The sequence below is a fragment of the Podarcis muralis genome, chromosome 11, assembly GCF_964188315.1.
Source record: "Podarcis muralis chromosome 11, rPodMur119.hap1.1, whole genome shotgun sequence".
Classification (NCBI taxonomy): Eukaryota; Metazoa; Chordata; class Lepidosauria; order Squamata; family Lacertidae; genus Podarcis; species Podarcis muralis.
This window is the reverse complement of record NC_135665.1, coordinates 46,415,997-46,440,339: the sequence shown is the minus strand read 5'-3', so window position 1 is coordinate 46,440,339 and position 24,343 is coordinate 46,415,997. Positions and strand designations below refer to the sequence as shown.

Here is a 24,343-nt window from a genome sequence, read left to right as displayed (position 1 = left end):
GATGAAGTTATTCCTGGGAGATTCTCTCGTCAAGCAAATCAGCTCTGTTGCCACACAGCAGCTTCGTCCCTTAGGCAAGGCTTATCATCACTCATCCATACACCCACATTCGGATATAAATTGATTCAGAAATTTTGAAGCTTGAAGGTTATTGCCTAAATGGGGCTTTCCTTCTCTTGTTACGGCAGGCTAGTTCCAGCTGTCACAGCCTGGTGGTGCGGGTTTGCAGAATTATTGCCCCAAAGCAGATGCTTCTGCTTTGCAGCAAAAGGGAAAATAAATTATTGGCTGTTTCCAGTGATATTTTGAGCACAAATGCTTTGAATTTTGTTTTTGCTCTGAACGCAGCAGCCTCATTCTTTTCTCACAGAAGGATTTGCAATATTCATTAGCAAAGCAACATTTTAAGGAATACTGGGTTTTCCTTTGAACTGAAGCTGGTTCGGCAGTAGTATTTCTCAAGAAAGTACAGAATAGATATAAATGGTGGCTAAAGTGTGTTCTCAGCTTTAAAAGAAACAGTAGTGGGTTTCTGGATATAGTGCAAATGGTAACATGCACAGCCTCAGTCTAGAATTCTCTTTAGTAAATTAAGAAAATGAAGTCCCTTATATCTGCAGAATTTTTTCTCCTCTTGGAATTAAAATCCTTCTCTCGGAATGTCTCTGTGACTTGTTAGAAAGTTAGCTTGCTTCTCCTTCCTTGTCCTCTTTTGTTAATTAAAATATTGAAAATAGAGTGTCGTTAGTAACCGAGACATTATACAACAGACTACTGCTGAAAGATTATGGCCAAGCCAAGTTTTGACTTGGTAACAGTGGTGATCTGATAAGAAAATAAAAACAGATGATTCCTAAGTTTTATATAGTAACAAGTCTTGGAGACAGACAGTTGAAGGAGTGAAGTGATATAAACCTGACTAGCTATTCCACAGCATGTTCTCTCTCTAAGAAGTGCAAATGGAACCTCCAAGGCAATGGAAGCTGTTTACAAAAAAACTGTGGGGGTGGGGGACATCCCTCAGCTGACGCATACTTTCCACAGCAAACAATACATTTTGCAGAAATACTAGGTATACAATGTGGAAACCACCAAGTATAAAAGCACCTCCTGTGCAGAAACAGTCTTTATGGAAATTTACATTTCCATGCCCCAGGAATTCACAGCAGTAAGATGCTGAATCTAAACATCTATGCTCAAGCCAGTGGATCAGAGGAACACAGGGGCAATCTTATATTCTCAAATTGTGTTTTGTGAAATTGGCCAAGATGGAAGCATGTTAAACATGAGCCTTCATGTTTTTATGCATGCTGTGATCCTATCCGCTTTACGTTTTAAATGTAGCCATTCACCTTGTTCTATGTCCTTCCTGACTGTTAGCATTGGCTGATTGGCAAAAAGAGTTGTTCCCTGCCTTAGTGGGCCCTGAACCACTTTCTCGGGGAGGGCTGTGTACCTGTCCTCTGGTCCTGCATGGGTGCTGTGCAGTGGGTACTCTCTTTCCTTTCCTTAGTGTGTTTTACTCTAGTTATAAGCAGCTCAAGAGGAGATGGACCCTTGGGACAAAGGAAATTGCCTTACACCAAGTCAGACTCTTTGTCCATCTAGTTCAGTATTATCTACTTTGGCTGGCAGCAGCTCACCAGGGTTTCAGGCAAGGGACATTCCCAGCCGTACTTGTGAGATTCCAGGAATTAAAATTAAGACCTGCATGCAATGCACGTGCTCTATCACTGAGCAATGGCCCTCTCCTGCCTGTAGAGACGCCTGGAGATTAGCAGAAGTGGGTTCATGGCTGCCTGTGCTACTGGGACTCATGGAAAGGCAATTTTCTGAAATAATTGTGAGCACTGTGTGCACATGTTGATTCAGTTGTTTGCCTCCTTGTTGACCTGAGTTCATTGGTTACTTCTGTCTGTGGGCCACATGGTGGACTTTGCTGGTGTTTCCATGGGTGTAGATCCAGAATTGGCCTCCACAGTCACTTACGGACTCATTGTTAAAACCATGTTTATGGAAGACAATCTTACTTGGCTACGAGTGATCGCCAAAGAGGAAGAATACATCTCCTCCCCCCTTCAAATTATAGGCTACTACAGGATAGCTTGGCCCAATATCCACTTTGCATCCTTAATATATCTCAGAGCCAGTCCTTAAGAATTCTACAATAATTACACATAGCATACATGCTCTTTGGGGAATCTCAGATCTGGTGGCCAAATGCAGCCCTCTAGTCCCCTCTTGAAACTCTCTCCAGGCTACACCCTTCACTGCTTTACACCCTGAATGTTTTTCACCTGTTTGGATTGTGTCCTTGAATTCTGATAATGCCTCTTTCTTGCCCAGTTGGAGGAGAGCGAGGGATGCGTAGAAACTAGTCTACTATACACAGGCAAATTTACATTTGTTGCTCCACTCACATTTGACTCTGGCCCTGCTCACTACTAACATGTGGCCCTTACAAGGTTGCCTGGAAAAAATGTGCCCCCCTGGTAGAAAAAGGGTCCCCTGTCACAGTGTAAATAGCATAATGGTAATGCCACTAGAAAGTGCAGAAATGCTTAGCAATCATTTCAGACACCTTTCTGAACGGAAACATAGCATATCTATTCACATCTGAGCACCAAGCCTTGGTGTTCTGATTACAGGATGATCTACAAAATTACTCTGCAGCGCAAATATAGAATCCACCTGCTAGTCTTCTTTAAAGGAAAACTACATTGGAAGTTCTAAAAATGTAAAGATGTTAATGTTGTCGCTTAATTCTGCCATTTCACAGGAAGCAAAAATTGGGGGCAAGAAAACAAGGTAGGGAATGTTTATTCTAAGTATTTAATACTGCTCTTCAAGCATATTCCTATGGCAGTTTTTTTAAATAATAATAATAATAATAATAATAATAATAATAAAACAGATAGCATGTAAATAAATAAGTAAAATAAAAAAGGTAAAAGCCACAAAAACTATACAGGCAGTGATAAATAAATAAATAAAAATCAGCATGATTAAAATTGCCCCTCAAAATCTCAGGGAAATAAAAAAAGAACAATAAAATGGATTCCAGGCAATGATCTCTAGGAACTACAAATGGAATGCCCTATCATAGGTTGGAAAATCTCCAGGAAAAATTCACACAGCCTGGATAGCTCAGCTGGTTAGAGAATGGGGCCGATAACACCAAGGTTGCAGGTTTGATCCCCATAATGGACAGCTGCTTATTCCTACATTGCAGGGGGCTGGACTAGATTATCCTCAGGGTGGCTTCCAACTCTACAATTCTATGATTCAATCTCATTCCTAAAGCAAGCACCCGTTGTACCTATGCTTCTGTGTCATTTCAGTTGCAGTTAGTTGCCTGGTTCACACGCTATGCTAAGCCAAACTATGGAATAAGCAAGCATGTGGGTACCGACAAGGAAAATCACAACTCGTTTTCCTCCTCCTCCAGTATTGCTGTCATCACTCTACCAAAAACTATGCCATGGTTTGGCTTAGTGAACCTGGACTTGTGGTTTGTATCACTCCCAACAAGCCAGATTTGTTCCAGGTTTACTGCTCATGGTTTGTCTGGGGAAAACAAACCACAAGCTTAGGTTTGCATGGAATACTAAGCCAAACCATGGCTTAGCTCCAGATAGTGGCAACAGGAAGACTGGCAGAGGAGTAAAAAAGATGTAAATTTCTTTCTGAGTACCGAAATACGTGCTTGCTCTTGCTAAGCCACTGTATTTGGCTTAGTGCTACGTGCAAACAAGACCAGTAAGTTACTCTCTTTGGTTTCAGGAACTGTGTGTTCTTTGTATTTAAAATGGCATTCTGCTGTTGCAAGGCCTTGGGAGAATTGCTAAACCTGCATTCTACCTACAACTCCCGGGCCTACAATCTAAGGAACAATTCATCATGATGTTGTTTCTGCAAAGCCTCCATTCATTTCAAGGAGACTTGCACAGGAATAGAGTTTTGCAAAATGAGTTCTTACATCCCAGTTCCATGTGTTAGATAACTAGCAAAACTGTTGCAAAAGTAGGATCCTGAGATACATATGTTGATGCAATTCTCCACAGGGAGCTATTTAGCCATCACTAAAGGAAGAAGAAAAACAGAGCATATATGGAAACTAAAAAGGTACAAAAAAATGCCAGTTTATTCTCTTTATAGCCATCATTCTGCCTCTTTTACCCAGAGAAAGAGAAAAATGCATTCGAGGGACTTGACTTCCTCTCATTGACAGCAGTGCTATAGCCATTACCTGGGAGTGAGCCCATTAAATTCAATGGCCCTTATGTTTGTGGGGCCAGGCTGCCAACAGCAACAGAAAAAGAGATTGTGTGTGGTGAAGCTAAGCTACTGCAAGCGAGTGCCCCAACCCTGAGAAACTGTTGGAAAGTATCTGCTGCCTCTGGGGAGTTTCAGCAAAGTTGTCCCAATTTCTCCGCCCTAAAACACAAAGGTAAATTTTGAGACGCCATTTGCACACAATTCTATTTCACAAAGCAGAACAATCTTGCTAACCCTAGCTCTGGTGCAAGAATCACTGGGAGAAGCATCGTCTCCAAAATAAAAAGGTAAAAAGGGTGAAGTCAAACTGTTGGAGAGTTACAGTGCCTGCTGTGGCTGTAGAGACTGATATGAGAGAGACATGTCTCATTGCAGCTGGAGCAGATGAAGTTGTCTGGTTCTGCTGCTGCAGGTGTACCATGGCACCCTCCTCATCATTCTCACACAGCAAGCAAAAAGATAATCTCCTTTAAATAATAATAAAAAACCCTTCCTTTTTCATATGGAGGAAAGCTATTTAGGGGGAACCAACAACATAAACACCACCAGAAAATGAAAATGGAAACTCTTCCCCACAGGTTTTTTTCATTGGTGGGGGTGAGGGTGAGGAAAGAAAGAAAGAAGAGTTTTCCAGTTCTTTGTTATACTCTTTGTTTACTTTGCAGCTGGATCTATGGTTGTCTAGCCAGTCATGGGGGGGGGGGGGGGTTTCCCTCCTGGATTGTTAGCAGGCTCTGAATAATTAGGTGAGCTCTAAGTGGAAATATACCAGTGAAGCTGAAAAAGTTTGCTGGTTTGTGCAAGGGCTTATCTTCATTTCTTATTGGTTAGGAGGGAGAAAGGAGACAGCAAACAAAGCTGGAGACACCCTTGCCTGCAAATTATCTGCAAAGTATCTGTAAAGTATTGGTTCAGCTGAGATACCCCCTGGGAAGCTGTTAAGTCCCCACCTTTTGTTCACCAGTATATTGCCTTGTTGAAGCACATATCACAATGTCATTTCAATACAATTCAACGATATGGCAATTTATTGCACAGCCTTAATATATAGTTGTAATGTACCATATTTTTCCAAGTATAACCCCCCCCCGTGTATTTTGAGGGACACCAAATTAAGGAAATGGGGTTGGGGATTGCCCGGAGTTGTTGAGCTTGTTTTTTTGGGGGGGGGGGATCACCTGCCTGATCCACAATGCCAACTGCATGCTTCACCAAAGCCACCTATCGTCTGCCCGCTTGCCGCCAGCTGCCACCAATGACCCTCCCAATTGTCGCAGCAGCTGCCAATCGTCGGCAGACCTTGCCACAGCCACCAATCACCTGCCCAATCGCCGCTGACAATCTCCTGCTTGCGGCTGTCACCAATCACCCGTCCCCTCTCTGCACTACCCGTATATAAGATGACCACATTTAAAATATAGTCTTATACACAGAAAAATACAGTATTCTGTTTTTAGTGTTCTGTTGGAAGCCACCCAGAGTGGCTGGGGAAACCCAGCCAGATGGGCGGGGTACAAATAATAAATTAGTTGTTGTTCTTGTATCAAGATACCGTTTGCATGTTGTTTTACCAATGTGCAGGAGTAATGAAGGGATGATTGTGTACGGCATGGAGAACATTTGAAATAATTTGAAATAACTGCCCTCACATTTTGTAGATATGCAGCCTATTGTTCTAGATCAGGTGTGTGGAATCTGTGGCTCTCCAGTTGCTGCTGCTCTGGCTATTGGAGCAGTAGAGCTGAAGAAAGGATTTAAAGACACAAGTGCAGATATTTGCTTGAATGCTGGAGATTTTTCTGTCTTGTAGACACTGTCCTCATCTGCATGTAGCATGAAGTCAAACCGTGGTTGCAGCTCCTAGTTTATCTGGGGAGAGCTACATCACAAGCCTGGGTTCAGATGACATACTAAGCCAAACCATGGTTTAGCTAAGTGTAACACAGCACCAGGGTGATCAGAAAAGTAGCAGCACTCTCCCTTCCAGGAGTCCACATGCTTTCTCACTTGTGGTAGTCCATGGTTTGGTTTGGCTTAGCATTGCATGCAAACAGGGCCATTCAGTGGAAATAAGTCCCAGTTGTTTCCTTGGCCTTCCACACAAGTCTGCCTGGAGTTGCAAACTGAAGGTTAGACTCCTAGTTCTTACGCAGTTTCAAAGGTAGCTGAGCTGTGCCTACTCCTGCTGTCTTTTCTGTGGCTCTTTATTGAACACAATACAAAATCTGCTCCTTTCATTCAGACTAGCTGGTTTGGCAGTGCTTTTGTTCCTTTGGTTCAGGCACTTGGTTTCTTCAGCAGTTCAGCAGGAAATATGCACTTTTTAGTTTCCAATCTATGTGGAGCGGAAGCCACAAAAGCAGCTGCACAAAGATTGCCAAGACGTGCCAGTCAGCAACTCGGTGACCTACTTTTTATTAGAGTAATTACATTTTTGAAGATATGTCACTATTTTGTCAGGAAAGCTGCACTTGTGAAGCGTCAGCAAACATGCCATTTATCATTAGAGATGTTTCTGGATGTCTACAGTCACTTGGCTGTTGTGAGACTGGCATTGTCACAGTGAGACATCAGGAACAATATTCCAAAAGAGGGGGGGGACAACTAGCAGATGAAAACATGCAGGTGCAGAAATCTATCTATTTTTACTCATAACACTTCTTTTTTAAAAAAAAATGGATGGGAAGAGTTGGCTTGGGACAATTTGGGTAAACTAATAATATAACTAGTTTTTAGCTGTTATTGATTGATTTCTAGACATTTATGGCCGGCCCTTCACCCTGAGGGTTACATACAGGTCAATACAATTTAACAATGTAATGTATTCCACTCACAAAGGTCTGTGAACAAAGGTGCCTTATATGTAGTAGTAGTAGTAGTAGTAGTTGTTGTTGCTATAATGATCACCATCATCAGGAGGGCTGATTATGCAATTAAATATCCAATCTATAATTTAGTTGGGCTCAGCTCTAGAGTCTGTTGGAAATGTAATGCGAAGAAAAAAAGTCTCATGAGACATTTTCCCAGAGAAAACATCCGAGGGTTTTTTTAATTTTATTTCACACCCCCCCCCCCACAAAAAAGTAGCTCCCTTTACAGAATTTTATCCACATATTCCGCATCATTTTTGTGCATGGTAGCAACAGTTCTGCTGCTGACATATAATGCCCTGGAACTAGGCTAGGTCCTGGGCATTGTGGAGGACACAAAATGGTGGTTAAGCTGCCACGTGTTCTTACAACGTTGAAACAAATAAAGAAGCTATGTTACTACCACAGCTAACGATGACCTCCTCCCTCCAGAAACTTTAAGATAATCTCCTCTCCTCCTTGGCAAATAAAGGTAAAATGGTCCTATCTCTTTCCCCACAAATAGGATAAAGAATTTCAAGCAGATATTTTTGCACAGCTCTGTTTTCAAACGTCATGATGTACCAACGGAACTGATCAACAAGTGTGCATGCCCCTTGGTAACCTCAAGGCTGTATGGAGGATGTCGCTAGCATCAAAAGTGGCAAGTAAGCTAAGCTGGTGGGGGCAATCTGCCAGCATGTAACATCTTGTCAATGGTACCTGCCAATCTGTTACTGGGCCAAGTTCAAGGCTTTAGTACTAATATCCAAGGCTATCTACAGCTTGGGATCAAGTTACTTGAGAGACTACCTTACTCTTTACATGACCCGTTGGCCACTATGTTCTCCAAGATAGCTGCTTCTTTTAATTAATTAATTAATTTTAATTATTTATACCTCACCCATCTGACTGGGTTTCTCCAGCTACTGTGGGCAACTTACAACATATCTATTCAGATGTCTTCTAAAAGTTGTGTAGTTCTTTATCTCCTTGACATCTGAAGGGAGGGCGTTCCACGGGTTGGGCGCCACTACTGAGAAGGCCTTCTGCCTGGTTCCCTGTAACTTTGCTTTTCATGGTGAGGGAACCACCAGAAGGAGGAGGGCCTCAGTGTCTGGGCTCAGCGATGGGGGTGGAGACACTCCTTTAGGTATACTGGGCCGAAGCCGTTCTCTAAAATGTCAGAAGCCCACTCCTCAGTAGCTCACAGCAGGACTTCCAGTGTGACTGCCTCTGTTCTGTGGAACAGCATCTCTGCTGAGATACTATAAAGACCCAGTGTTTGTGATTTCTGGAAACAATTGAATGCCTTTTTGTTTTCAAAAGCTTTTCTAGATGAGGGGGAAAGTCTGTTATTTTTTAAAACAATATAGCATAAACACCTCTCTTCAGTTGTCATTTTTGTGCTGCTTGCTTATAAAGCTGCTTTTACTTGTTTTTATGTAAAACGCCTTAATACTCATGTGGAAGGAGAATCATAAATTAATATTTTTTAAAAAAGCCCCAAACATGCTGAAATGGTTTCTGCCTTAGGTGTTTACTCTGTATCTCTGTATTGTTTTGAGACTTAGCTATCATTTTCTGTAGTATCTTAAAAGCTATTTTTATCTGTTTTTATGTACATCACTTTAAGACTCACATGGAAGGTGATTCATAAAATAAAATGAGCCAACAACAAGGGCTGTCACATGGAAGAGGGACCAAACTTGTTTTCCCCTGCTCTGGGGGGTAGGACTTGAACTGATGGCTTCAAGTTATAAGAAAGGAGATTCTGACTAAACATCAGAAAAAACTTTCTGAAAGTGAGAGCTGTTGGGACAGTGGAACAGTCTCCTTCGGGAAGTTGTGGACTCTCCTTCCTTGGAGGTTTTTAAGCAGAGGTTGGATGGTCATCTGTCATGGATGCTTTAGCTGAGTGTGATGGCCTGGGATTCAGACTCAGAGGCTGAACCTGAGGAATCCCAGCCTGCACAGATTCCCCACCTCCAGAACCAGCTGAGCTGGGGCTTGGGGCCTGAGCCTGAAGGGTCCTCACCTGTGCTGGATCCTCAGGTGCAGGCACCAGCTGAGTCTGCTCTGGCCCCTGAGGGATGGAGGACCCATTGCCTGCAGGTGCTCCACTCTCAGCCCTGTCAGGGGAAGAGGAGGTTGCCTCTGGGTCTGGTAACCCTCCAGCCTCTCCTGAGCTGCAGAGGCTCAGGGCAGAGAGGAGGAGGGAACTAAGTTCCTGCAGGAGGAGTGCTCGCCTCCAGGCCAGGAGAGGCGAGTCACCTGTGGACCGGGACCGCCCTATGCCTCAGAGGAGATAAAAGCCAGTCAGCCCCAGTCCCAGGTTGTGGGAGCAACATTGTTGATAGCCTGTTCCTGCCTGCACCCTGTCCCGCTCTTCTGCCAGAGTTCCTGACCCCACCTGACTCCCCACCTTGGACTCAGCTACAGCTTTGACGTACAGCCTCCATACCGCATCCTTGACCTCGGACTGGACTCGGACCTCACCTCTCCGTAGCCCCCAGGACCAGCACACTGAGATTCCTGCATTGCAGGGGGTTGGATTAGATGACCTTTAGGGTCCCTTCCAACTCTACAATTCTATGATTCTAACAGAGCAGCAGCAGCAATGCGGCAAGGAGCAAAGAAGAATCTGGTCCCACAATCGATCCCACTGTTTTCTTCTTCTTTTCTTACACCATTACAAAGAAACAAGTACAGACATCCCCCCTAGCAAGCTTATAGGTCCTCTTCCCAACTCTCTTTCATCTACTTGAAAATAAACCTGACGATGTGCCTCCCATTCTCCTATGCAAGACTTTCATAGAAATACAAACATCCATTGGCAGAATCAGGATGATCATTGCATTATCTTCAGTTGTCCAAAAAAAAAGGAATAATTGTGGGGAGTGCCCCAATGAAAGAGAAGTTAATAATTTAGCACATTTTGGAAGCAAATGGTTTTTTAAATTTTTTTGCAGAAGTATAAAATAATAATTACATTGTGTAAGAAGGGCATGAACAGTAACATCAATCAGATGCAACTTATAGGGTCATAAATGTTGATGGTTCATAGCACATATGCTAGGCTAAGAAGGCATGTTGTCCATTGGTAGCGTACTGCAGAGGCAGGTGAGTTATGGAGATTTCACTTTGCCTGAACTGATCATCCATCACTGATCATTGCTTACAGACAAAAGATAACAGGTTCAAGGCGGTCATTGCTCTGCCCACGGAAAGCAACGTTTCCAGATTACTTCTTATTTGAAAATGCTGAACTTTCTTTTAACCCATTTTTAAAATAGGGCTCATTGTGCCAAAACATGAATCACTCTGCATTTAATCTGGGCACATAAGCATAACTGATTATTAGACATTCTACTTGGAGAACAGCCAGTCTTAGAATTCTTCAAGGATCTCCCCCTACATGCATGCCTTTCATTATTTAGTGTCATCTCCCAGAAATGTCAAAGTGTCAGAAGTACATAAGGAAAAAAAATTGAGATGTATTTCTTTTTTAAAAAAAGCTGTATACCACTCAGAGTTTCCTTTTCCATTTTTTATTTTTTTATTTTTTTTGACAGCCAAGTTTTTCAAAAGCTGTGTAAAAACGTTTGAGTGTCTTGCATAGAAAACTCGAAACAAATAACACAGGTATATGGGGATCTGACAAGGGCGCCAACAGGACATTTTCTGAAATGCGATGGGTGGGTAAACACTCCAAATAAATACATAAACATCCATAGCTAACATCTGAGAACACGCTTTCCATTTCTGGAAGATCTGATGACTGGATGGGCCTGATCTCTGAGAAGTTTTCAGGTCCACCTCTCTATTGGTTCTCAATGGATAGACCTGAGGCCATCTGCAGATGAACCTGACATCCAGACAATATATTTGCACTCACAGCTGGAACCTTCCATTCTTTCCCTGGCTGCCTTCACCTCTGCCCACCCTTGATTAATTGCCCTGCTGCTACAACCAACCTCATTGGCCAGCCTGGGTGGGTGGAACAAAACCAGATCCAGAAGTCTTTTTCCTGAGAGTTTGCAGCTGCATGACTCACCATGTGGCACAGTGGTCAGCAGTTCCTAGGAGCAAGCCATCAATTACCTTGGGTGAGAACACATTTAGCCAAACACCTGAGCCATCTGCTTTTGCAGCGCTTCTCTTTCTCTTCTTTTTTTGCTTTAGGTGCTATAAGTCAGTTTTACAATTGCATCTCTCCACAACCCATTGTTTCCTCAAGCCTATGGGCATCTCTGTCATTCTCAGCTGGCCTCTTGCAACCCAGCACCCACACATCTCTATTCATCAATTTCCTGGAAACTATATGTCATTTTCATCAGATCCTCAGGTGCCTCAGATTCTTAGAGACGTGCCAGAGTATTTCACCTTTAGGTTTTTGGTAGTGACGATGGGGAGCTTTCAGACAAAAGATCTCCATTTTAATAGGAGGCAGGTGAAGGTTCAAAACAGAGTTGCATTCTCTCGTGGGCAGCCCTCCAGGGGCCACAGCATTGAGTGGAGACAGAAGCAGACATGAGCAGAGCAAAAGATGTGACTCTTACAGTTTGCAGTGCACAGCAAGCTACGTTTCAGCCACAACAACTGGAGTCTCTACACCCATCCTCCCTCCACCTAGGTATTAGGTGCATAGAGGCATTGTCAGATCCCAAGGACTCATCCCAGCTGGGCAAAAGCACTCAAGGAAGGCATAGTTAGGTCAGTGAGAGTTATGGCCCAGAGAAAGTCCGCAGGGATGGACAGAATGGGCTGGAGAACTGCATTTGGCCGCTGAGCCTGAGATTCCTCATCCCTGGTTTAAAACACTTTGGACTTGCTATGAGAGGCCAGGGCAGCTGCATCTATTCTAAGGAGGTTATATCTCTCTCCCTCTCTCTTTCTTTTTACACAGTACTTTTTCTGCCTAGGAACAGCAGCCACTGGAATAGCAGCAGTCGGCAGACAGCTGGGCAGCAATGTTCTTCCACAATGCATTGTCAGAATCTCTCTGCATTGCGCCATAACATTGTTCCAGTTGCATTGTGGGTGGGAAAATCAGAAATCGGAACAAGCAGCAGAGCAAAGAGAAGGAGGGAGAAGAAAAGGGATGGAATGGCAGGCTCAGCGGGAAGAGGGAGTCAGAACCAGTGTGGCAGGTGAGGAAAAGGAAGCAAGACAAAGAGAAATGATGGGTTGACTGACAGGTCTGGCAGATTCCCCTGCTTTCCTCTTGGCTCAGAGGAAACACATGGAAATTCCCAGCACGGGTGCCCAGGGACACATCACAACATTTCACTGCACTTGCCCCTTGATTATCTATTGCTGATGTCTGGTCCCGTTATCATCATCATCATCATCAACATCAGCTAAAAAAAAACCTTCAAAACCTTACTAACAAACTGTACATACGTTTGAAAAATAACAGGCTCTGAATATATGCCTTCTTCATTACAGCTCTTAAAAGGACGTTTGAAAAAACACAATGAAAAATGAACAATACTTACAACCATACCATTTAGGGACACCCAGCAATCGTGCGGGAAATCCTGGAGCAATGGTACCAAAAACTGAAGGCAACCGTCCCAGTGGCAAAGGAGGAGCATCATTCCAATCAGGTTGAAGATTCTCACTACAGCACTTGCAAGATCATATGTCATGTGGAAAATCTGTAGAGAGAATTAGAAATTGTATGACAATGAGACCAAAACCGTGCAACTTGATGAGTTCTCTCTTGTCAAGGCAAATGATCACTCTGAATCTGTTTCGGTTTTCCTTTAGCTTTGTATGCTGCTCTGATATCTTGGCAGATGAAGCGGGGTCTAGCAGCATATTTAATCAACAGAGAATAAAGAAAATCCTCTATAGCCAGGCAGCTCAAGAGGCCTTGATGGTGTCCACCATTCAGAATTTTTTTACAGTCCTTGAGGTTTCTTTGGTAGACAAATTGGCCTGGAAAGTATTTTCTGTATGCACTAAAGGAGTGATGGGAAAGCTGCAACCCTCCAGATGTTGTTAGACTACAAGCCCCAACATCCCTGACCATTGGCCAAACTGGCTGGGGGTGAAACAACATCTGGAAGACTACAAGTTCCCTGCTGTAACAAAAGTATGGTTGAATGGAAACTTCCATCTCTCCCAGTATTAACTAGATGCACAGATGCAAATGTCAGCATGCTCCATCCACACAGTTCTCCATTTCCGATTTGGGAATGGCACAAACTTCATATGGGTGCCATGCAGTCAAAAATTACTGAGTTGCTACATGTCTGGAACAATACCAGAGGCATGATAGTGTGCATTGATTCTAAACACAGAAGAATAAGCAGTAGAAGCACTAAATTCTATAACACATTTTGTTTTACAAAAACAACAAAACATTCTGCTGTTATCAAATGTATCACTGATGTTTTCAAAGTATTTTTACAAATATTATTTTTTGTCCTCTGAATTTGATACTATTATTGTTGGGGTTTCCTGCCAAACTTCTGTAATGCTACCGCAATGTAGGTCTCCCCAAGGCAATAGCTAGGTTGGGGCTTGACAACATGCAAATATTATTTATTAGTTGTACAATTGTGGTTGCCTCAAATTTCTATCCAAAGCACAGTGTTTGGTGCTCAGGAGAAAGCAGCTTGAATGTATCCACACCCTACCTTCTGAAGAAAAAAGTAGAGGTACACACACACTGCCTTGTTCAGCCCAGCAACAGCTTCACTTGACTAGTAAGAAATATAGCCATTTTGCGGATGAGAAAACTTACTAACAGAGCAATCATACTGGGTGGAAGAGGAAAGTGTACTGGTGGTCGAGCCACCAAACCCAAATTCCTGCCTGGCAAGCCTGATATTCCTACCCTGCCCCAACATTATCCTAGAATGCAAACTGGCAGTGGGGCTGGAATGGCATCAGCCTAGTTCCCTAATGCCTGAATCCTTGGCCCTATGCCATGTCGAACATCGTGAGTGGTGTCCATTAAAGTTTTGGTCATTTTAAACCCACTTCAGCCTGTGTGTAGTTCTTGGTCCTATGGCTAACCCCATTCCACACAGCCACTTCTCCCTATTAATAGCCTCAAATAACTAAAACCAACCTGTAGGGCAGCAGCCAGAAAGAGGTAAACAGGTAGAACCGAAACAGGTAGAACTCATGTAAATAAATAACTTCTGAGCCAAGGGTATGTGATGACATTTTTCTAATATTTGAAATGAGGATAGAGGCCAAATCTTATTAAAGGGACCTGCCAAGAAGACATTCATGGCCCAAACTATTAAACCTAGAAGCCTAAATGTCTGGTCTGGTCCATTTTTAGGCACTTAACTATAACCGGCTGGCATTTCAGAAACGCTTTCCAAATCCAATTTAACTCTAAGTCAGACCCTGCAGGTGGTGAGCACCTTTAAAAAAACAAAACAAAACCAGGCCACTTATATATAGGTTGTTCAAATCACACTGGAACAAATCCTGGTTGTTAGCTGTGATGAAAATGCTTTAAATAAATAATTTCGTGGAATGTGGTTTTAAGAGACAATTTTTCATTAATGAAACTCACAAGTTTCTAATTTTCCAAAAGGGTCAACTAACTGCTCTATATACAGTTCTATATAATACAGCCATCACTGCCCTAACTTATCGAAACTAAAAATACTCTCAATGCAATGGTGATCAGCGTCAAGCAATTGTTTCATCAATGACAGTTTAGAATGAGTTTTGGTTTTTTAAAAATTCTTGAACAGGAGCTGATTGCCATAAAACATCCCGGTGATAGATAACTCTGTTGCTATAAAATAATCCTACGCTGTTCAGTTCAGCATTACACTGAACATTTGCAGGGAAAGAGAAAAGGAGGGGAAAAACCACAAGTTACTTAAGACAGTGTTAAGATAAATCCTACTAAATATACACAGACACACATTGCAAGCTACACTGAGGTACTCTAATATATTTAATTAATTTGGATAATTAATTTTTCAAATTGCAAGATATAACTCACATTTGTAAAAAGCAATATAGTTTTTAAAAAACAACAACAGCTTGGCTCCTGTATAATTCATTGCCATTCATTACAGTTGTCAAATATGTCAATCTCATGATAGGCAAAATCTTGGGGAGGGGGGGTGCTCTAAAGCTGAACCCCTTACATTGTGTTCGTCATACAAACTAGACCTTTCTTATAAACTAACTTACTGTATATTGTAACCCCTTTATATCACCTTGCTGAAAACAACTTCAGCAAAAGCTGAGAACGGATCAGCAGCGACGCTGATGGTTATGAGAAGGGATTGGCCTCTGAAGTCAAAGAGGTTCATTGCACTATTATCAGTTTCATTCACACTTGATTAATAATCCCTTTTTTATTCATAGGTATATACTAGGAAGCCACTTTGTGCCTAAAATTCTTTAAACATTGCAAAGCTCATCCTGATCGTTTGGCTTCATTTGAAAGACATATATCCTTGCATTAGTCATGTTCCTTAATGACACTGTACGGTTATTCATACTCAGAGCAAATCCACTAAAATCAATGTACTTACACAAGTCCCCTAATTTCAACAGGTCTGTTCTGAATATGAGTAATGATGAGCAAAGTCGTTTTGTGGCTCCCAATAATTCCATACAAAATTTGTTCAGGTTTTTTTGAGGGCAGCTAAGTGCACTCTTGCACCCTGATGTGGAAACTATCTAGATACATGGAATAAAACACCTGTGCATTTTAATTAGTCTTTAACATCTGCACTTTAACCCCCTCATCCACCAAATAAATGCTAGCACAATTTTGCTGCTGAACATATGAATAATGTGCAGAGAGGGGCCAGGTTTATACATGCTATTGTCCCCATCTGAGGTTTGCAGTAGAGCCTAGACGTGTTGGAGCAACATCTGAAAAGCCAGATCACTGATTAACCAGACCATTGCATTCTACTACTGCAGCTTGCAAAACCTCTTCAAGACCTCAGAATCAGTCTTCTACTCCAAGCATTCCTTAAATGCTTAGAGTAGAAGACTGACTCTGAATCAAATCAGCATTACCCTTGAACTATAGTCCTTCTCATGTTCCACAGTGAGCCATTACATTGCTCATAATGATTGCATGAGATTAGAATGGAGATTATTAAACTACTAATGGACATATCAATAACAGTGAACTTAGCCACTCCACAATTACTGATCTATCAGTTGGACAGACAAGTTTTAATTTGACAGGTCCGTCTGAGATGCTGTGATCTTGCACGGACCCACCGTCTCCATGGGGCCCAGGCAAGTCTGCTACAGGTTCTTTTTATCAACACTTCCTATCTCCTTTATGCAGATGATTTTGCTTCTATCAAGCAAGAAGCAGACAAAACAAAGAGCACAGGAGAGACCGTCCACGCATGCCTCTTCTTCAAGGTGTGTTGCAATTGGTCGCGGCATGTGCCATTCATGGTATCACGCAGGCTGCAGGTTGCCACCCATGCACTAGAAGCTATAAAAGTTAACAAAGAAACCTCTTAAGCCATTTCAGCAGATTCATCTTGTGCTCTAGATAGGCTGCATGTCAACTAAGCAACTATTGTTGACACTTGTGTTCTCAGCAAAAGATCAATAGCAAACTGTTGGCCTGATTCGACGTCTGTTGAAGACAAATGGACTTCTCTCATTGACGTCAGCAGAGTCAAGTCTAGCCCTATTGCCCTATATAGTTTGTAACTCTTTGCTAGGCGTGAAATAGAAGCTGAGTCTGAGAACAAAGAGCATGTAAAACAGCTGCTGCGTGCAATATTTTATTTTACCTGGAAGGCAGCAGTGTTTGTTCAACTGAATCCTTATATATACAGTTAATTTTCAGTATATTTCTTTGGGAAACTAATCTTTCTGCAAAGGAAAAAGTGGGTAGGCATATACAAGACTTTTAAATCTGGTTACATGGTTTATGCAAAGCTGCTAATGGGTATAGAAAGCTTGGAATCGGCTAAGCTAATGATGAAGGGGAAAACACCAGAGAGATTTAATGAAGTGCACACTAATTTTAATCAAACGTGTATCTGGAAAACATGAACTGAAGGCAATCAGTGTTTTGCGTCCTTTTGAATGTGTGTGTTTTTTCTAAACTCAAATTCAGTGAGTATGGCATTCAGTTTCATTGTGCTGGCCTCATTTATTCCACAGCAAGACTTCCTAACCCCAAATGGACTGTGAACGAACAAACAAATGGATGCACACATTCACACACACACACACACACACACACACACACACACACACACACACGAACATGCTCACCAAGTCCACTATTATTGCAGAGGTAAGGGGAATATTAAGCATGGTTAGTACAGATGCAGAGAGAAGTACAAGATTCATTTAGAAACTAGGTGATCCACTTGGCCACAGGGATACCACACTCAAAGAGGCAGCTAATAGTGATCTGTAGAGTTGAGTTCCACATGTTGGCCTCATCTGGAAATAATAGTAAGCCATTTACTGTGGTGAAGCAACTCTTCCCACACTCCGCTTCACTGAATTACCCTGGGTTCTAGAATTATGAGAAGTGGGGGGGGGGGCTACCCACTTTTTCAATACCATGCATTTCAATACCATACTCTTTCATTGTCTCCTTTACTCACCCTTCTCTACACAAAAAACCCCAAATATTGTGACCCTCCATCATAGGGAGATCCTTGAACACTTTGGTTTCCCTATTCTGCATACTTGACAGCTCTACAACATCCTTTTTTGAGCAGAATTGTACGTAGTATTCTTAGCACGGCTGCAAAGGTATTATGATTTTGGCTGTTTTACTTTTGATCCTTAATGATCCCTAATGTGAAATTCAACTTTTTCACAGAGGCTGCACCCAGGGTTGTATCTTCCATGAAGCTATCCACCATGACCCCAAAGTCTTATTCCTGGACAGTCACCACCAGTTCAGAACTCATTAGGGTATACTTGAAGTTCAAATTCCTTGCCCTAATGTATATCGCTTTATACTTGCTTATATTGAATAGCATTTGCCGTTCTAATGCTCACTCGCCCAATTTTGAAATATAAAATTGGAGTTCTTTGAAATCCCCCTTTTTTTTCAACCACCCACAACAATTCAGTGTCATCAGCAAACATGGCTACTTCATTAATCATCTCTAACACCAGGTCATTTATGCGCAAGTTAAAAAGCACAGGTACCAATACCTATCCTTCGGGGGGACTCCCCTTTATACTCATATACTTGCATATAGACAAAATTTTGAAAAGTTCAGTATAATAAAATAGCTTAACAGAATCTGCATCTAACATTAAAATACTTTTGTATATCATTCACAAATCCTCGTGGTTTGTTGCAGAAACCTGGCTACTATCTCCATCTTATCCCCATCCTGAATAAACATTAGGAAGGCTGCCACTCCCTACTAGCAACCAACTGACTAATAAACTTAGATCAAATTGTCTATACAAGGGGCAGTGCAAAAAAATAATAATCTATATGACTCTGTCCACAGCTAAAAATTGGCTGCTGTTTCTTTAATGCTTAAAAAGCTGGGTCAGCATGAGTCAGCGGCCTGCACTGGGTTGTATATATAGAGAGAGAAATGTTAGTTTGGTGTTGGGTTGGTTGGTTGGCTAGTGAAAGCTGGTAGTGTTGATGTGTACAGTTGGTCAGTCGCTTTTGCAGAAAGACTTTTAAGAACAAAAGCAGAAAGTACTCTGCAAGGATACTTTTCTCATGGACTCTTTTATGCCGACAAGGCTCCGAGGACCAGGCTGAGGCAACAAAGGGTGGTCAGAACCCTTTCTTTTTACAATGACCGCTCCCCGCTTAAAACGGGGGGCGCCCTTTGCGTGGACGCGTGCAGCCCCTAGATCTGGAGCGGCTCCAACAGCATAGGCTTGGCTTTGCCTTCCCTCAGGTGGGATACCTGGAGGTCTCCGCCTACCTCAGTCAGTTGTCCAATCCCACCTGGGGGAAGCGTTGCCAAGGAGACCAGGCCAGGTAGGGGAGGGATTACCTGCCCACACAATAGAGGGAGGATCTTACCTGGGAATCCTCACATGGCTCCAGAGCTTCTCCCACCCTACCCACCCTCAGTTAATGTCTTATTTTGCAGGTTAACTTTTCTTCACAGGTTTTGCAGGTTAACTTTTCTTCACAGGTATGCGGGCGCTGCTACGTTAAGGTCGCTGTTAAAGGGCCGGAAAGGAATTTCCCTGCATTGGCAGGTTTCGCCTTTCCCGTAGCAAAACGTCACAACTTTGGCGGTATCAGGCCTTGGGCGGAATCCTTTTGTCCATCTTCCTCTTTGCGGCGGTGATACCAGGGTTCCCCGTTAAAGGGGTTTTCTGAAGGGAGGCTTTGGCCGTACACCGAAAGGTCATCATTGCTCTCCCCTGCGGCGGCGGCGTTACGGGGGCGGCTATCTCTGCTTGAACATATGTTCTCCAGAGCCGGCCCATCCCCCCCCCCACACACTGGATAACCCTGATGCTCCCTAGGTCCCCGGCTGGGGACCGGGGAGGGAGAATGCCCAATGCCTGAGCCAAGGTCTACCCACATTTGAAATTTAATAAAGTTGTGGCCAATTTAATCCCATAGCACGTTGTCTTGAGTCGTTATTCCACATGACGGGGGGACCGTGCAGGATCTGGGGACTCCGCCTGTCCACGCAAACACTGACACGTTCTACATTTCTTCACTGGGGAGACTGGGGATTTATTCCTAGTTTCTGCTTCCTGGTTTTTTAAATTGACCTCAATGAGGGTCCCCACCTGGAGATGCTGGGAATTGAACCTGGGATAATTTGGAAGGCACCAGATTGGGGAAGGCTGGGGTAGCTCAGTAGAATAAAACATGTTTTGCGTGCAAAATGTCCAAGGTCCAATCCATGGCATGTCCAGATAGGACTGAGAAAGTCTCCGTTCTGTTTTTTTTTATAAATTTTTTATTGCGTTTCTTTCCATAGTTTTATGGGTTACAAACAAATAACATAATTGCAAGAAACAAATTTTCCCTTTTTTTAACAACAAAAACAAACAAAAACAACTTGGACTTCCCCACCCCTTCCGATTCTGCGTTCTTTAAATTAACAATGTCAGCATTTTGTTACCTTATTTCATGCCTTATTGTAACTTTCAAATGTTATGTACCCAGATTCGATATATTGTATCTCAGTTTCCATACCTTTAAAATAAACATAACATGTTCGATTCAAATTGTCTCATTTTCTCTTTTATCACTTATTTTACAATTTACTTAATCATGATTGCTAAAGCATAACTTTTCCTAATCATGCACTATCTTAAGATTCATACAGCTTGTAGTATTTTTGCAAATAGTCCTTAAATTTTTTCCAGTCCTCCTCAATTGTTTCTTTATCCAGATCTCGGATTCTGCCGGTCAGTTCAGCTATCTCCATGTAGTCCATCAACTGCTTCTGCCATTCCTCCAGCGTGGGCAAATCTTGTGTCTTCCAGCTCTTAGCAATGAGTATTCTTGCTGCTGTGCTGGCATACATAAACAAGGTTCTGTCTTTCTTTGGCATTTTCTGGTCTACCATGCCCAGCAGGAAGGCCTCTGGTTTCTTGGGAAAGGTATACCTAAATACCTTTTTCAATTCATTATAAATCATTTCCCAGAAGGTCTTCACTTTTGGGCAGGTCCACCAGAGATGGAAGAAAGTCCCCTCTGCTTCCTTACACTTCCAACATTTATTGTCAGACAGGTGATGTATCTTAGCTAACTTGACTGGGGTCATGTACCACCGGTATATCATTTTCATAATGTTTTCCTTCAAGGCACTACATGCCGTGAATTTCATTCCGGTGCTCCATAACCTCTCCCAGTCTTCAAACATAATATTATGTCCAACATCCTGTGCCCATTTTATCATAGCAGATTTAACTAACTCGTCCTGTGTGTTCCACATAAGCAGCAAGTTATACATTCTAGATAGAATCTTGGTCTTTGGTTCTAACAATTCTGTCTCTAGTTTCGATTTCTCCTCCTGGAAACCAACTTTTTTATCCATTTTAAAAACCTCTTGCATTTGAGCATAATGTAACCAATCTCGCACCTTGTTTTTTAGTTTATCCTGGCTCTGCAACTTCCAACTGTCTCCAATTTTTTCAATTAATTCCCAATATTTCGGCCAATAGGCCTCCATATTGGGTCTTTTTTGAGCCTTGGCCTCCACCGGTGACAGCCACCTCGGTGTTTTACTCTCTAATAAGTCTTTATATTTCGTCCAGACTGCAAAAATTGCTTTTCTGACAATATGGCTTTTAAACAATTTGTGAACTTTAACCTTGTCATACCATAGGTATGCGTGCCAGCCAAAAGCATTATCAAAACCTTCCAGATCTAGGACATCGGTGTTTTCTAGCAAAAACCAATCTTTCAACCAGCAGAAGGCTGCAGCTTCATAATACAACCTCAAATCCGGCAGGGCAAACCCCCCTCTTTCTTTTGAGTCTGTTAATATTTTATACTTTATTCGGGGCTTTTTGCCCTGCCAGACAAACCTAGATATATCCTTCTGCCATTTTCCAAAACATTCCACTCTGTCCACGATCTGTAGGGTTTGAAACAAAAATAACATTTTCGGCAACACATTCATTTTTATTGCTGCAATCCTTCCCAACAAGGAAAGTTTCAATCTTGACCAAATTTCTAAATCCTTCTTAACTTCCGACCAACATTTTTCATAGTTGTCCTTAAATAAATTCAAATTTTTGGAAGACAAATAGATCCCTAGGTACTTCACTTTTTTTACCACATTCAGTTCTGTTTCTCTCTGAAACCCCTCTGTTTCTGTAGGTGTCAAATTCTTGGTCAAAACCTTGGTTTTTTGTTTGTTCAACTTAAATCCCGCCACCCGACCAAACTCAGATATAAGTTCAAGAGCTCTTTTTGTACTGGATTCTGGCTCCTGCAGTGTCAAAACTAGATCATCTGCAAAAGCTTTCAATTTATATTGTTTCACTCCGACTTCTATCCCTTGTACCAACCGGTCCTTCCTTATCATATTCAATAGCACCTCCAGGACTGAAATGAATAAAAGAGGGGATAGAGGGCACCCTTGTCGTGTCCCTTTTTCAATTTTAAACTCCTCCGTCACCACATTGTTCACTATTAATTTAGCCTTTTGCTCTGAATAAATTGCTCGTAACCCATTTTCAAACCCCCGCCCCACTCCCATCCCTTCCAAGTTTTTCTTCATGAACCTCCAAGATATATTGTCAAATGCTTTCTCCGCATCAATAAAGATTAACACCGCCCTTGTGTTCATGTTGGTTTGTAAAAGTTCCAAAATATCAATGATGTTTCTGGTATTCTCATATAAATGTCTACCAGGGAGAAAGCCTGCTTGGTCTTTGTGAATTACTTCATTTAAAACTTTTTTAAGTCTACTTGCCAAAATGTCTGCAAAAATTTTGTAATCCACATTCAGGAGTGAGATGGGGCGGTAGTTCTTGAGCTGAGTCTTTTCAGATTCTGTCTTAGGTATCAATGTGATGAAGGCTTCTTTCCACGTTTCTGGTGCCCTCTTCCCATCCAAAATCTGGTTACATACCTCCAACAAAGGTTGTATCAAATAATCCTTCAAAGTCTTGTAGTATTTGGAGGTAAGCCCGTCCGGGCCTGGAGATTTGCCTAGTTGCATGTTCTGAATGGCACCTTCAATTTCCTGAGTAGTTATTGTAGAGTTCAAGATTGATCTTTTATCTTGAGTTATTTTTGATAGTCCATTTATCTTTAAAAATTGATCTATCTCAGATTCTTTCTGAGGCCCCTGTGTATAAAGTTCTTTGAAATATCTGTGGAAGCACTTCCTAATTTCTTCTGGTTTCTGTACCATCCTTCCTTCAATCTCTAGATTTGTTATCGTATTTAACTTTTGTCTTTTTTTCAGCTGCCAGGCTAGCAGCTTTCCACATTTGTTTGCTGATTCAAAAGATCTTTGCTTCATCTGTTTTATTTTCCATTCAATCTCCTGGTTAATCAATTTTGAATATTCTGCTTGATGGAATTTAATTTCTCTCAGCAGCTCCTTTGACTTTGGTTTGGTTCTCAATTTTTCCTCTCCTTGGTGTATTTTCTCCAATATTTTATCTTTCTTTCCATTCCAGAGCTTCCTTTTAATTGTATTCTGTTGTATCAGAAACCCTCTCATAACAGCTTTGCTTGCGTCCCAGATTGTTCTTTTTTCTACTGTAGTGTTCAGATTTATCTCAAAGTAGTCCTTTAGTGTTTTTTGGGCCTTTTTCACAATCTCTTGATCTCTTAGTAGTGTGTCATTCATTCTCCATCTGAAGGAACCGGGTTGAGTTAATCTGAGTTCTATTTTCAAGGCGTTGTGGTCGGAGCATGTTTTTGGGCAGATTTCCACCTTTTTGGTCTTGGGTGCCAGCCCCCTGGAGGTCCAGATTTGGTCGATCCTTGACCAGGACAGGTGGGCCTCAGAGAAGAAAGTGCCTTCTTTACCTAGGGGGTTCTTTGTCCTCCATATATCAATCAAATCCAGATTGTCAGTCATTTCAAAAAAAGTTTTAGGCAGTCTGCCGTCTGATGTTAAATTTTGGTTGTAAGACTTATCCATATCTGTAGACACCACTCCATTCATGTCTCCCATCATTATGATGTTAGCATAGTCCAGATAGTCCAGCAAAGTCTCATGCAGCTTCTTGAAAAATTCCGATTTCCCGTCATTTGGAGCATAAATTCCTAATAACAATATTTTTTCTCCTTGGGTCTGAATTTCAATTGCCAAAATTCTTCCATGTTCATCTTTAAATAGAAATTTAGGTGTCAGGCTCTCCTTAGCGTAGATCACCACTCCTCTTTTCTTCACCTTATCTGAAGAGATAAACTCTTGGCCTAGTCTTTTGTTAACCAAAACTTTCCTGTGGAGCCTGGTTACATGGGTTTCTTGTAAACAAATAATGTCCAATTGCTCTTTCTTCAATATATGAAATAGCCTCCTTCTTTTCTCCGGGGAATTTCCGCCATTTATATTCCAACTAAGTAGCTGCAGAGACATCCTGAACTATTCTGTTACACCTAGAGCGGTGTGTCTTCTTTTTCCTCTGGTTCCGAGGGTATAGGCGTCCCTCCGCCTGCTGGCAGAATGGGTCCTGGTTTAGGTAGAGGCCAATGGGCTGCTGCTTCTTTTTGGAGATCTTCTCCGTGGTCGTGCTGGAACTTTTGTAGGTCCTCTGGCGTTCTTATTTTAACCTTCTTCTGTTTGTAAGTA

At 42.1% G+C, this 24,343-nt stretch overlaps 1 protein-coding gene across 2 annotated transcripts in view; it reads right to left on the bottom strand.

The window, feature by feature from the left end:
• The window catches only part of HCN1 (hyperpolarization activated cyclic nucleotide gated potassium channel 1), a 195,420-nt gene that overhangs the window by 64,942 nt on the left and 106,135 nt on the right, over positions 1-24,343 (bottom strand). For both annotated transcript variants that reach the window (XR_003708868.2, XM_028748659.2), the window contains exon 3: positions 12,629-12,790. Coding sequence is in view for 1 of the 2 variants with exons in the window: in XM_028748659.2 (XP_028604492.2) it covers positions 12,629-12,790 (162 nt within the window). In the remaining variant the exon portion in view is untranslated. The remainder of the gene's footprint in view (positions 1-12,628; positions 12,791-24,343) is intronic.